Here is a 14,064-nt window from a genome sequence, read left to right as displayed (position 1 = left end):
TAGTAATTTTTTTCTAACATTACGTTTTTTAGCTATATTTTTTTGGTTCACTTGATTAGGTTCAATCAGAATAAAATCAGTTTACTGCTGGCAGTGGAAAAAATCCATTTATATTCTGGTGTCTGTGAATATAGACACACATTTTTTAAAAAATAGCCCGCGGTAAGCCATTAACTGAAGAATAAAATGGCAAAATTTTAGCCTCTAAACATTCCGTCTAATTCCAAAAATCAGTTTAACATTTGTTGTCCTCCGATGGAGGATCTATCAGATCACTACACTGTGATGCGCTACACTAATGCACCTACTCAACACCAGAGGCGCTGCAACACTGTTCTGAAAATAAACATAACGTGCAATTACAGAGTTGTAAATAAAAAAAAGCTTTCTTCTATGCTTCACTTTCACCACCTTTCTCCTCTACTCTATCCCTTTCCAAAGAAAGTAACACTGTCTATGTATTTATAGGTATTAATGACTGAGTGTTACTTCTCTTTTCTAAAAAAAAAAAAAAATAGCGTTTTTGGAAACTGTCCAAAATCACAGGAATTTGGCAAAAAAAAAAAATTGGGCAAATTCAGAATGTTATTCGCAATTTTATAAGAAAACTGTCTGAATATTAAGAAAACATTAATAAACGCACATATGGAGTCATAACAAAAGAGGACAGAAGAGATTTCTTAAAATCTGTCATTACTTAAGAATCTTAATAACTCTTTATCACTTTGAATTTTCGAAGTTATATCAAGTAACGGCGGATATGTTTCTTACTCAGTCTTTTCTAAAACCTTGTAAAAAATACTAGAAACAGCTTTTTTCACATTTTCGGATATCTTGAACCCTTACCGCAGATATTTCAAAAATATAATGCCCCGATCCATACCGCCAGGGCTGTAAAAGGATGGATTCGATGCCAGAATGTAAAAATTTTGGAGTAGCCTCCATAATCTTCTCACCTATTTATTTTTGAAAATGTTTCGGATATTCTTTCTCGTAAAGTGTATATGTCGGGCAGACAGTATGACACAAAAGAAGCCTAAATTGGAGGAACTAAAAAGGCTTGGACCGAAATTTCCTTGACATTACTTAAGAATCTTAATAACTCTTTATCACCTCGAATTTTCGAAGTTATCTCAAGTAACGGCGGATATGTTTCTTACTCAGTCTTTTCTAAAACCTTGTAAAAAATATTTATAACAGTAAAAAAGTTTATTGAAAAATGCATTTTGTTGTTGTTTTTGTAAATTAAAGATGATGAATCTATTCAAATGAGGCAAAAAAATATTGTTCAAAAACATAGTGTTTTAGAAAAAATAATTATTAAAAATCGATTATTAAATATTGCACTAATGTTTGTCTATCTAGTGATAGCTATCCATTAAAATTTTAATATAACCAATTTAGTGCATTATTTTTTGCAAAAAATTAATTTGAATGTAAACAAAATAATCAAAATATAGTCAAAATAGTTTAAGTGAGCGGGAGTGTACATTAGGGTGGGTCGAAAAAAAAGTTGAGTCAGTCACCCCCTACGATTAAAGATATGTTAATAACATTTCAAAAAATATAAAAAATATTTTTTTGCCATGCCTAGAAATACCGCCCTTTTTGTTTTTTATATATAACGTCGCCATAACATATAATATATCAATATTTATGGCTTGACTGTAGCTATATTTCACCCTTTGACAATTTTTTAATTCGATGTCATATTCTATGCGCAACTTCTGATATCTCGGATCCTTCCCCAAATTCTAAAATTGTGGCTATACTGTAATAAAGTACATTTAATTATATGAGCTATTTGCTTCTAAAATGCTCACTTTTACGGGTATTTAAAACTACGTGTATAGTTCTAACTACAAACAATTAATTTGCTAGGGATATGTCGAAAACTATTTTTTCAAATTAATTTACAATACAAACATTTCATTCTGCCCCCTATCTTAACACAAGAAAGATAATTTTATTCAGCATTTAATTTTATTCATTAATAACAAAATCATGTAGGTACATAAAAACTAAACATTTTATTTTATAAAAATCGATGAAAAATTAAGGAGTTTATTAAATATTTCATGTTTTTACCACACAATTACTTGCATGTTTCTTCTTTTTTTTTTTTTTTAAATTTTCAAAAATGTTTATACTAATTTTTATAAAATGTAATAAATTTATTTAAAGATATATTAACTTTTCTTAAATAGTTATATATTTTTAAAGAAGTTCTTGAAATAAAACTAATTAAAAACTGGTAGGAAAGTATAGTCGGCCGATCATATAATACCCTACACCATGAGTATATTTTTAAAATTTTTATTAATTATATTTTCATAAAAAACTTTTGTATTGAATTTTACCTTAATTCTAAAGTATTTAAGCAAGTTATTGATAAAAATCAAAATTTTCTAAATGAGGCTTTATATAGGAGTATAGGTCAAACATGGGCCGATCCTCATTAAATTTGGGAAAAGGATATATTTTTAAATAACAGTTAGTTTTGTTTCATTGCGATACAAATGGTTACAAGTCAATTTTAGACGTCTAAGTCATTTTTTGAAGGGGGGTTTGTATGGGGGCCATGTATAGGGTCAAATAAATGCCGATCATTACGAAAATCTGCAGTGTCATTTGTACTTATATAAAACTTATTTGTGTTGATTTTTAGAGAAATAATAGTATATTTGACGTAATTATGGCATAAAAAGCCCAAATCGGGAGATACGGTTGTATGGGGGCTAGGTGAAATAATGGACCGATTTTCAATAGGCTTCGTCCCTGTGCCCAAAAACATGCTTGGTCCAAGTTTCATCAAATTATCTTGAAAATTGCGGTCTGTACCTTGCGCACAAGGTTTACATGGACAGCCAGCCAGCCGGACAGACGGACGGACGGACATGTCTTAATCGACTCAAAAAATGATTCTGAATCGATCGGTATACTTTAAGGACCAATATTTTTGTGTGTTACAAACATCAGCACAAACGTATAATACCCTCCCCACTGTAGTGGTGTAGGGTATAAATATTAGTCGTGAATGATACCAGTTATGAGTATATCTAAAATGTGATTTATTTTTTAATAAAGCATTTATATTGAAATTTGTCCACTACTTTTTAAGCAATTTATTGATGAAAACCTGATTTTCTGAAAGAGCCTATATATGGCAGGATCAATTATAGACCGATCCTAACAAAATTTAGTGGAGGGATTTATGTTCATATAGGAGTTAGATATGCAGAATTTCATCATAATGGTAGTGTTTAAGAGGGAAATAACGGCAATCCACAAATAAGAGCTCCGATTTAATCCATCTTCAATCAACTTCGTCCTTTGGTAAAATGAAATATTTGAGCCTATTTTCATCAAATTATCTGGAAAATTGCGATTTGTGGTTTGACAACAAGGTTTACATGGACTGACAGTAGGACGGACATAGCTAAACCACTATATTGCTGTAGGATTAGGGTTGCCAGATTCCGATTTGCAAAAAGCTGGACATTGGGCTTTAAAAAGCTGGACAAAACAAAAAAAGCTGGACATAAAAAAATACTGAGAAGATGCTAATTTTGGTTTTGTGTAAATAATTTCACAGTGATACACCAAAAAAATGCAGGGGTTCTCATATACCAATTCCGTTTTGTTTTGTCCACAGAGTACGAATATATTTTTAGTTTTCCCCGATCACTTCGTTAACTTAGTTTTTTAGAGCAAAAGATGTGAAAAAGCTCCATTTTTGAAGTTTTAAATTTTAAAAATCATAAGTACGTAAGCTGTACGTAAAGAAATTGACTACCGCTCGCAATAATAGGTCTTTTCGCGTACTTTCCTGTAAGAAATATACAGTAACTTTATGATAGAGAGTAATTTTTAATATACTCTCAATCAAAAAGATATCCAAAAAATACGCGAAATCCAATTTTTTGTTTATTAACAAAGATTGGTAATGCCCTTTTGCTGAAATCTCAATCGCTAACAAAACACTAAAAAACAAATAATTGTAACTTTGATTTTTCCTATAAATAAATGGATATTTAAAGTTAACAAAACATGTAGTATTATTAAAAATATATTATTGTTTTAAAACTTCATGATACGAACATATTATTAAAATAAAAATTTACACAAAATCGCTAAGAGAAAGACAAACTAAATTGTTTTAAAAACGCTAGATTGACAATATTTGTTATGATTTTTTATGACAAATAAACTCTTTTAAAAACTAAATTATGATAAATAAAATTAAAATAAATCTAATTACAAATAATTTTTTAATATTCGTGTGTTATTAATTTATATATTTCTTTCAAAAAACTTTAAATTTACCAAATTTTTGATTTCTTTGGTTTGTTTACATATTCATAACTCATATGTTTTGAATATAAGTTGGATATTTTTTACTGGGGAAAAAATATCCAGTAAAATCAAAAAATTCTCCATCAACGAACTGTAATTTTTACCGCTCTCTTACTCTCTCGTTGCAAGTTTTCGAAAGTACGCGAACGGAATCCAATAACAATTGTTGCAAATTGTTACAAATTATCGAGTACGCGAACAGACTTAATATTTATTACGACATCAGCTGTTCAAGTGTTGAGACATGATGATAGAAGAGGGAAATCATAACTTAGTTGTATAACAAATGTACAATCAGTGTTGGCTAACATGATTTGACAAAGATAACATAAAAATTATTGCAGTGTACTAAAAATATTTTATTTAGCTGGACAAATTAAATTTTAGCTTGAAACTGGACAAGCATCAAAAAAGCTGGACAATCCAGCCAAGTCCAGCCAGGCTGGCAACCCTATGTAGGATATATGTAGTTAACTTTCTTTTATTTTGAAAGGAAGTAGGATCTGAAATGGTTTATAACTGAAAAAATTAAAAGGATTTCTGTTTTATATATTTCATTAAAAAAAAATTTTCGACTGTTTTTCCTGGCAAATTAATGTTTGTTGTGAGAACGGTTGATAAATACTTCAACATTTTTAAATATCTATAAAATAGGTGTTTATGCATAAAAGTGAGCATTTTAAAAGCTAATAGTTCATATAATTCAATGTACTTTATTCCAGTATAGCCACAATTTTAGATTTTTTGGAAGGATCCGAGATATCAGAAGTCACGCATAGAATATGACGTCGAATTAAAAATTTTCTAAGAGTGAAATATAGCTACAGTCAAGCCATAAATATTGATATATGTTCTTTTTGATCCTATTGGATCTGTCCATCTGAACGTCCGTCAAATCCACCAGCGTCTGTTTTTCCCACATTGGGCGGCTTGGTGGTCTGCCTTCTCCATGTGGTGAGGCAGCCTCTAAAACTTGGCAGTAAGTAAAAAATGCAAACCTTTTTATATGTCAAATGTCCGATAAAAAGATATGCCCCATGTATCCGGTCGGGGGCCTTACAATCTCCGGAAATCCTATTCCCGCGGCGGCGATTTCAGGTCGGGGTGAATCGAATGCTACTGAGATCCGGGCTAGTTTGGCGGCAACACCGGGCCAGACTAATCCGCGAGTTACCGACAATCAATCACCGGCAGGAAAGGAGGAGGGGAAACCCAAATCCAACGAATGCCTAAAGAAAGCACCCCCTAAAAAGGGTTGCACTAACAAAGGTGGCGAAGTACCTCTGTCTTCTACCCCAAGTACTTCAAAGGCTGCCCAGGCCCTTACCGATGAAAATTCGGCCAATTCCCCTGTCTTGGGTACTGCTAAGGCAGTCAACCCTGTGCCAGTTGTGAGCAATGGTACTGCGAACCAGATTTCGGGTACCATAGCAACACCTCTCCCCGCCAGTGAAGGAACTGCGAACTCGATTTCGGGTTCAGCCCAATCGGGCGATAGTAAACCCACAAGGCACGTAACACCTGCTAGAAGGGCCTTCATTAAACGGCGCGCCGCCGAGAAAATTATCGACCGGTTAGGTAAAGAACCTGCCGAGTCCCTGTCTTCCGATGACTTGTCATCCCTAAACTGGGCTAAGTCCGTCTTGGCTGACCAACAAACTCTCCCCCTCACGTCGAAAGACGCGCCTAAACGGCAACGTTCGGAGGAGGAGACACAAGGTCAGTCGCAACAGCCCGAGACCAAAAAATTGAAGCAGCATAGGTCGTTTGATAGGTCCTTCAGTGAGGTTGCCAAGGGTCACCTCGTTAGAGCTATCATTGACCGTGCAGATTCAGATTGCTCTATATCCCACTCAAACTGGGATATGGTGCGTAGAAAGCTGATGGGAGTGTTCTGGCGAGTTCTTAAGGAGAACCCAGGTCCCCCCCGCAGTGTGATGATGCTGGCTGGTACCGTGGTCGTGTAAAGCTAATGGCCTGCTCAGCTACTTAAGCTGGCGATAGCTCTTTTGGATGGCCTGTGGGATGGAGCGAAGCTGGATGTGGTCTCTGTTAACGAGATACCACGCCGGCCTAGGTCCACCGCCCTGTTTCCCGACGAGCCAGCGAAACCAGAGGAGATATTGGAGTTACTGAAGATTGGAAACCCTGAAATCCCCACTCATGACTGAAAGGTAGTCAGGGTATCCGAATCTGAAGGACACTCCAGAAGAATCAAGGAGTCCTTGGCGCCGCTTCGGGAGAGACGAGGAAAGGTCTACTACGGCTTTGAGTCGATCTTTCTCCGTGTCTACCGAGGTGACGACAAGGACAAAACTGTTCACAATGACGAGGATTCGGCTCCGGAAGAGATGTCGTGCGACGAGGCTGCCAGTTCAATCGCCGAGGAGGACTCCACAACCAATTCACAACTGGTTGGTGAGTTTTTCGAGGGGGTTGAAGAGACAGTCGACGGCGGCGAAACGGTTGACGAGGACGACCTCCTGAAATCCGATCAAGAGTACGCCAACGTCACAGTTTTACGCGTCTCGAAGAAGAAGAAGAATGGTGAAGGTCACACAAATTAACCTTCACTATTCCAAAGCAGCTTCGGCTGCCCTGCTCCTCCGGTTGGCAGAGGGAGGGGAGGAGCTCATACTGGTCCAAGAGCCCTGGATCCACCGTGAAAGGGTTTGCGGACTTAGTATCAATGGCTATAAGCTTTTATACATGAATGGTACAGGTAGGATTAGATCATGTATACTTGCCAAAAGCGATCTAAAAGTCTTCATCCTCTCTGATTCTCTCAAAAGACTGCTCCTTTTCTGATTACATGTATATTGACTTTAGAATAGAGTTCGGGGAAACGAAGGCTATGCCTATTCGAAATAGGAAAAGAACGGATTGGACAAGACAACATGAGATCCTATCCAACCTTCTCTAGCAACCACCGTACATACAAAATCGGACGGATATTGAGAATGCGACTAACGTACTTACAAATGCGTTCGACAGAGCAATCTCGGAATCTTGCAGACCAAAGGTCTGTAAAGGCAAGAGTAAACCACCATGGTGGTCCTCCGAAATAGCAGACACTCGCAAAGCGTATCGCAGATTGTTTAATGAGGCCAAACGACTAGGAAACTGGTCGGAGTATAAAGCCTCAGTGAACAGGTTCAAAAACCTGGTCAGGAATGCAAAACGCAAGTCTTGGTTATCTTTCTGTAGCGGCGTGAAGGGATCTTCTGAGACGAGCCGCGGAAAATACTGTCTACATCGACGGTTGTTCCTAGCTACATCCAAAAGGACTGTGGCTCATGGACAACTTGCGGTAAGGAGACTCTAGAAGTCCTCCTTGACGCCCATTTTCCTGGTAACTCGCCTCTCACGGGGGAGCTCTCCAATGAACTCTCTGATACGCGCATGGAGGCAAACAATCTCATTAATGAGGATAAGCTGAAATGGGCCCTCGAGAGCTTTGACCCGTATAAATCACCGGGTCCTGATGGTATAATACCTGCTGATCTCCAGCACAATGAGGATGTCATAATCCCCTGGCTGACTAGAATCTACTCGGCCTGTCTTGAATGGTCCTACATTCCTGAATCTTGGACCAGATGCACGGTGGTCTTTATCCCCAAAGGGGGGAAGGCCTCTCATACAAAACCGAAAGATTTCAGGCCAATCAGTCTGTCATCCTTTCTCTTGAAAACCTTGGAAAGGATTATCGATCTGCACATTAGAAGTACGATCGATTCTGACCGTTTATCTGCATCTCAACATGCCTATATGAATGGTAGATCTATTGAAACTGCACTTCACTCACTCGTAGGCTTTGTTGAATAATCCCTCGAGCACAAGGAATATGCATTAGTGGCCTTCCTTGATATTGAAGGGGCCTTTAATAATGTACTACCAGAATCAATTTTATTGGAACTGGCTAGGCTGGGTGTTACCCAGCCGATCTCCTAATTAGTAGACTTTTGACTAATCGAGTCATAATTTCTACAATGGGAAAATTCCACTGTTTACAGGATGGTGAAACGCGGCACTCCACAAGGAGGAGTCTTATCACCTCTTCTTTGGAACATTGCCATTAACTCACTACTCATGGAACTCGATTCCATGAAGTGCAAGACTATTTCATATGCGGATGACGTGGCGGTCGCTGTCTCTGGCAAACATCTAACCACCATCTCACAATGCCTGCAACAATCACTGAGCCGACTGAGTCGATGGAGCTACAACAGTGGTCTCAGTGTCAATCCTGGGAAGGCCGAACTTGTTCTATTCTCGAACAGATACAAGATTCCCTCCTTTCCTCTTCCTCGCCTGAATGGGGTAGAGCTTAAACTCTCCGACAGTGCAAAATACTTAGGTATCATTCTCGATTCTAAGCTACTATGGAATCTAAACATCAAAGCGAGAGCCTCTAAGGCATCTATCGCGTTGTACGCATGTAGGAAGGCCATTGGTAAGAACTGGGGAATTAGTCACTGCAAAATGGATCTTCGACATGGTTATAAAGCCTATTCTGTTGTATGGAGCGCTTGTCTGGTGGAAAGCTTTGGAAAAATCCACCTACTGCAATCATACTGAAGGAATAATGCGAGCTTCTTCACTAATGATCACCGGTGCGATTAGAAGTACGCCATCACACGCGTTGTTCACACTTATGCACTGGTTGCCTGCCGATCTGATGGCCAGGCAACTGGCATTAAACTAGGCAGTCAGACTTCATGCTGTCGGAATATGGAAGCCAAACCGACATGGTCATGCTTCTATCCTGGGAAGTATGACTTACATCCCCGAAAATATAGATTACTGCTCTCCCACGCTCCTTCCGGACAAAAGATTCACAGTTAGGATGTCAAATGAACCATCCTTCTCAGAAGGCGAAACACTTGACATCTTTACTGATGGGTCTAAGTCCACTACAGGCTTGGGTGGTGGTTTCTTTATTCCCCGCTTAAATAAAGCGGTATGTTTTAAGAATACTAAATCTTCCATACAATGATTATTGCAGCAGCTGTTAAAGTGAGGAAGAAGAGGAAACTGTAGAACACTTTCTCTGCCTCTGCCCTGCCCTAGCTAATATCAGGACTGAGTTTCTAGGCAGTCCAATATTGCATGAACTTGCGGCTTTATCTAATATAGACATATATAAGATTGAATCGTTCATTCGTTCCTCTGGCTGGTTTAACACCATGTTAATCACGGACATGTAATGTCCCATAGGTTGGTCTTCTCTTGGCAGAATCCACTATAGGGTATCACAACGGGACCATTAGGACCCAAGTGAGTCGGTCAAATGGCCGACTGCCTCAATAACCTAACCTAACCTACGATCGGACTTAAAATGGCGGCGTAATATATAAAAAACAAAAAGGGCGGTATTTCTAGGCGTGGCAAAAAAATATTTTTTATATTTTTTGAAATGTTATTAACATATCTTTAATCCTAGGGGGTGACTGACACAATTTTTTTTTTGTCCATAGAGACCGACCCACTCTAGTGTACATGTTAAAGCAATTTATAGAAAAAAATAAAAAAAAAACAGGAGTTATATGGCGACTAGAGTCAAATATGGACCGAGTGATTAGAAGTGAGTTACGGACGTTTAAGAGTTTTCTGAAATTAAACTTTGAATGGAACTAGGATCAAATGAGGTTCAATTAATATGAAAATCGGCATAATGTTTTAGGCCTATATAATCTAAAATGTATATACATTTTCGCCGTTTGTATGGCGGCGAGGTGTACAAATAGACCGATTTCAAACATTTTCAACAGTCTTCGTCTTTGGTGCTTCAAAAAATCATATACCAAATTTTATTGAATTATCTTCAAAAATGCAGTTATTAGAGTTTTATTTTTTCAGTCGTGGTTTACCTTTTCATGGAATTGCCCATATGATATAATAGAAGTGTTTTCTTTTAAAATACTAAAAAAGTAAAATCAAATTCAAACCATTTTTTGCTAAGCTCGTAACATTGTGCGACTTCAGATACTACTAGTACATTTCTGTATACAATTAAATATTCCACATTTTAGTTGAAATCTATTATTAGTTTTTTCGAGCTATGGTGCATTGTTTTTCTATTGCATCGATATTTTCAAACCTTTGTATATTTTGAACAGATATCAATATGGGTCATTTCGTGTCAAGTGACCGAACTTTAAAAATCGAAAAATGAAATTTGCACCAAGGTTAGCACTATTGGCCAGACACAAATTTCAGAGCTATCGGTCCAAAACGGCCGAACTTAGAGGGGACCAAAGTTGGACATTTTGGTCATACAGGGTTTTATTCAAATGCGTGTAACTTTTCACCTATTGATCCTAGCAATAATTGTCCAAAGGAGTTCAGATAGGTATTTCTTCAATGTTTCCATTTTTTTTTAATTTTTTTAATTTTATTTTTTTTTTAATAATTTAAAAAAAAAATCAAAAAACCCCCATTTTTTCTTTTTTGCTCAAACGGAATCTTAGACAATTTACTTTAAGGTCTAAAAAAAATAGTGGCCACAATCCACATATTTGGAGTATTGTTATCCATACTTAATTTTTAAGTTTATTTAAATTTGCATTGAAAAGATTAATGTTTGTAGCAGACTTAAAAATGACTCAAAAAAGACTACAAATTTTCTAAAATATGATCGCAAAATGACTCTAGAACAATTCCACCATTTTCTCCCGACAAAAGTATCATTTATGATCAGAAAATGAGCTCATATATGAATATTTTAATAATTCAGAAGAGTAAAAGAAGACTCGAAAGTATTCCAAAATTTCAAAAACATGAAGTTGACTCGGTGTCGGGTAACATAATACACATAATGCATTTCTTTAAATTAATTTTTTAAACGAAGAATTTGTGCGAAAAGTATAAGAATTTATTATAATTTTTCTTTAATTTATTATTAATTATTATTAATTTATTTAGTATTCAATTTTAAGACTTTAAGTAAAAAAAAGTTTTTACAAGCATTTATTTAACTTGATTTGTTATTAGTTTATTGGTTTGTAATGGTACACATTTTGTAACTGAATTTTCGACCAATTCGCGTAGCCGGATTTGGTTGAAATGATGGCAATGCAATGTTATGATCGAAAATTGAAAATAAATTTTAACTGGATTTTTTTTAACCAATTCTTGTTGCTCAAATATGCAGAAATTTGGAATATTGATTTGTAGACATCTAATAATTTAATGGAATATTGAATTTTCAAAATGACATTCGAAAATTTGAAGTTGTAATCGAACAACATAATTTTAAAAATTTGGTTTGTGGATTTAAAAATTGGTTTATGAATTTTAAAAAGTGGTTTGTAAATTTGAAAAAAATTTGAATTAGTTTCCTTTGTGCTTAAACTAAACAAAAGAAGGAAAAAAGCTATATAATACTAAAAGCTTGTCGGTTAGGTAACAAATCTATTCATTTTTTTATTCTGTTATCCGACAAACTGGGTTTATTCGTTCAACCGATAAATTTTAATATTAAAGACTTATCTTAGTCGTTTTCATTTTCATAGAAAGTACAGTCCAAACAAAACCTAATTTTTATGTTTGGATTTTTTATAAGCTAAGTTATACATACATAAGTGTGTAGAAATTTTTAATACGTACATGCAACTTCATCCAATGCACTCACTACCAATACTTCGCAATTTTTTTCATTCATTTTATTTTTTACTTTTTCCCATTTATCAGCAACAGATTCGCCTGCAAGTTTCAAGTCTAACATTATTATAGGATTCGATGTCGGCTTTGGCTGATCTGCTCCCCATACAAGGTCAACAAGATTATCTTCAACAGGTATTAGTGAACAATCTAAAATTAAATATTAATTAAGATTATATGCTATTTACATATCGTCATATGAAATCCAAAAGGCCCTAAGTTACAAAAAAATCAAAATCGACTTTTTGATTGATTATGATGCACCGTATTAAAATACATGTTCCTGCTAAATTTTACACTCCTACAAACAAAATCAACGGTGAAATCAAAAGATTATATTCTATCTGACCAACAAAAACCGATTTTAATTTAGTTAAAAATGTTGAAACGTACTATTTTTTAATGTAATTGGATTTCAGAAAAAACAAATTCTCAAGGGCGTAAGTTTCATATCTCCGCAATTAAAACAAAAAACGCAAATTTTTCTAATTTACTAATTTGTTAATTAAAAATAAGCTTATCTTGAGAAAATGTTGAAAATGTTTGGATTATTTATCATTTTAGAAGGTTTTTTGCTTCTCCTGAATAATTTGTTCAATGATACTTAGGAATTTTTGGATTTCATATGACGATATTAAATAATCTCACCTGTGGCCAATAAATCCTTCTCTATAGGCTTCCATACACGATATGAATATAGCTTAGGATCAACACCTACAGCACTGCCTTTAGGTATATTCTTAGACAGCCAACTGCCTATGCTTGGGGTCGTAGGCAGACCATCTTTCATTAGTGTCCAATTCTTATCCAATTGTTTTAAAGCTTGCTGATAGTATCTACCATCCGTCCAAAGCAATGCATTGTCCATAGTGACAACAGCCGTACCAGCAGATCCATCAAACCCAGAAACGTATGCTCTTCGCTCATCATGTTCACAAATATACTCACTCTGATGTGCATCATCTGAGGGCACAATATAAGCAGCTATTTTCAATTCCGGATTTAACGGCGGGTTTTGCATTAACTTGCGCAATTTTAATAATATCTCAGTCGTGTCCTTCATTATGCGCACTAGAAAATATAGTATGATTTATTCAACAATCTTTCTGTTAACTAATTTTATACGCGATTAACTTACTCGAAGTTTGCTTATCTCTTTTTCTATAGTTATAAATTATTATCAATCTTTAACGGTTACACTCAAGTGTTCCAGTAAAAATAGATTAGTGCAAAGTCATAACAATAATAATAACAAGTTGCCCTATTCATAAAAATATTCAAAACAACATACAATTCACTACAAGAACAGTGACAGTCATTTTACCGGTCATTTGACTGGCACTACTGATGGATATATCCATCATCCCGTAGAACAAAGTTTCTTAACTTAAAAGTATTTTTTTATCTACGTTTTTTTTCACATTGTTGTTGAAAGAAATTTTTGTTAAACTTTAGAAACAAAAACCATATGATTTCGACACAATCGTAAACTAATTCCAAAAACAAAATGTATGTGGTTTTTGTAGATGGGCTGTAAAACAAGAGAGTCACTACTTTATTAATATACTTTGCTTTGGGCACGGTATACTTAACAAGGTACCAGTAGCTGAGAGAAACCGCACGATTGCCAATTTTTTTATATGGAGTTTGACAAACGTGCGGTTTAGCCTGTATACAAGTCTATGTATAAAAAATTATAAACAATGATCAGCTGGGCTAGTGATGTCACCTCCCTACAAGAAATGTATGACCGAAACTAACACATACAAAATGATTTCACTAACACTCTTGCAACATTTTTTTTATAAAATTGCTAAAAAAAAATAGTTAATGGATAATTCCATCAATAATGACAGTCAAATGACCGGTAAAATGACTGTTAATGTACCCAATGTGTGGTAAAGGGTTTCATTTGCATATGAAAGAGTGAAACAACTACATTTGACTGTACTGTGTTTTAGAGTTATATATTTCGACGTTATAAATTAATTATTTCTGTAAAAGCCAAAGATCATGAAGCGAAAAATCTCAAAATTTACAAAGTCT

The 14,064-nt window shown here is 35.4% G+C and overlaps 1 protein-coding gene across 2 annotated transcripts in view; it reads right to left on the bottom strand.

Moving 5' to 3' along the window:
• The window catches only part of LOC119600880 (xaa-Pro aminopeptidase ApepP), a 124,010-nt gene extending 110,606 nt beyond the window's left edge, over positions 1-13,404 (bottom strand). The window contains exons 1-3 of one of the 2 annotated variants that reach the window (XM_037951446.1): positions 13,157-13,404; positions 12,667-13,089; positions 11,965-12,168 (exon numbers count right to left, since the gene is read on the bottom strand). In XM_037951446.1, the coding sequence (XP_037807374.1) occupies positions 11,965-12,168; positions 12,667-13,089; position 13,157 (628 nt within the window). In that variant the 5' untranslated portion in view covers positions 13,158-13,404. The other variant, XM_037951448.1, reaches the window with a different exon arrangement.
• Between the last annotated feature and the right edge of the window lie 660 nt (positions 13,405-14,064).

This window comes from Lucilia sericata, unplaced genomic scaffold (genome assembly GCF_015586225.1).
Source record: "Lucilia sericata isolate MDLA Ls3-8-SP2 unplaced genomic scaffold, ASM1558622v1 Contig000125F_arrow, whole genome shotgun sequence".
Classification (NCBI taxonomy): domain Eukaryota; kingdom Metazoa; phylum Arthropoda; class Insecta; order Diptera; family Calliphoridae; genus Lucilia; species Lucilia sericata.
The sequence above is the reverse complement of the archived record's forward strand: the minus strand, read 5'-3'. Positions and strand labels throughout refer to the sequence as shown.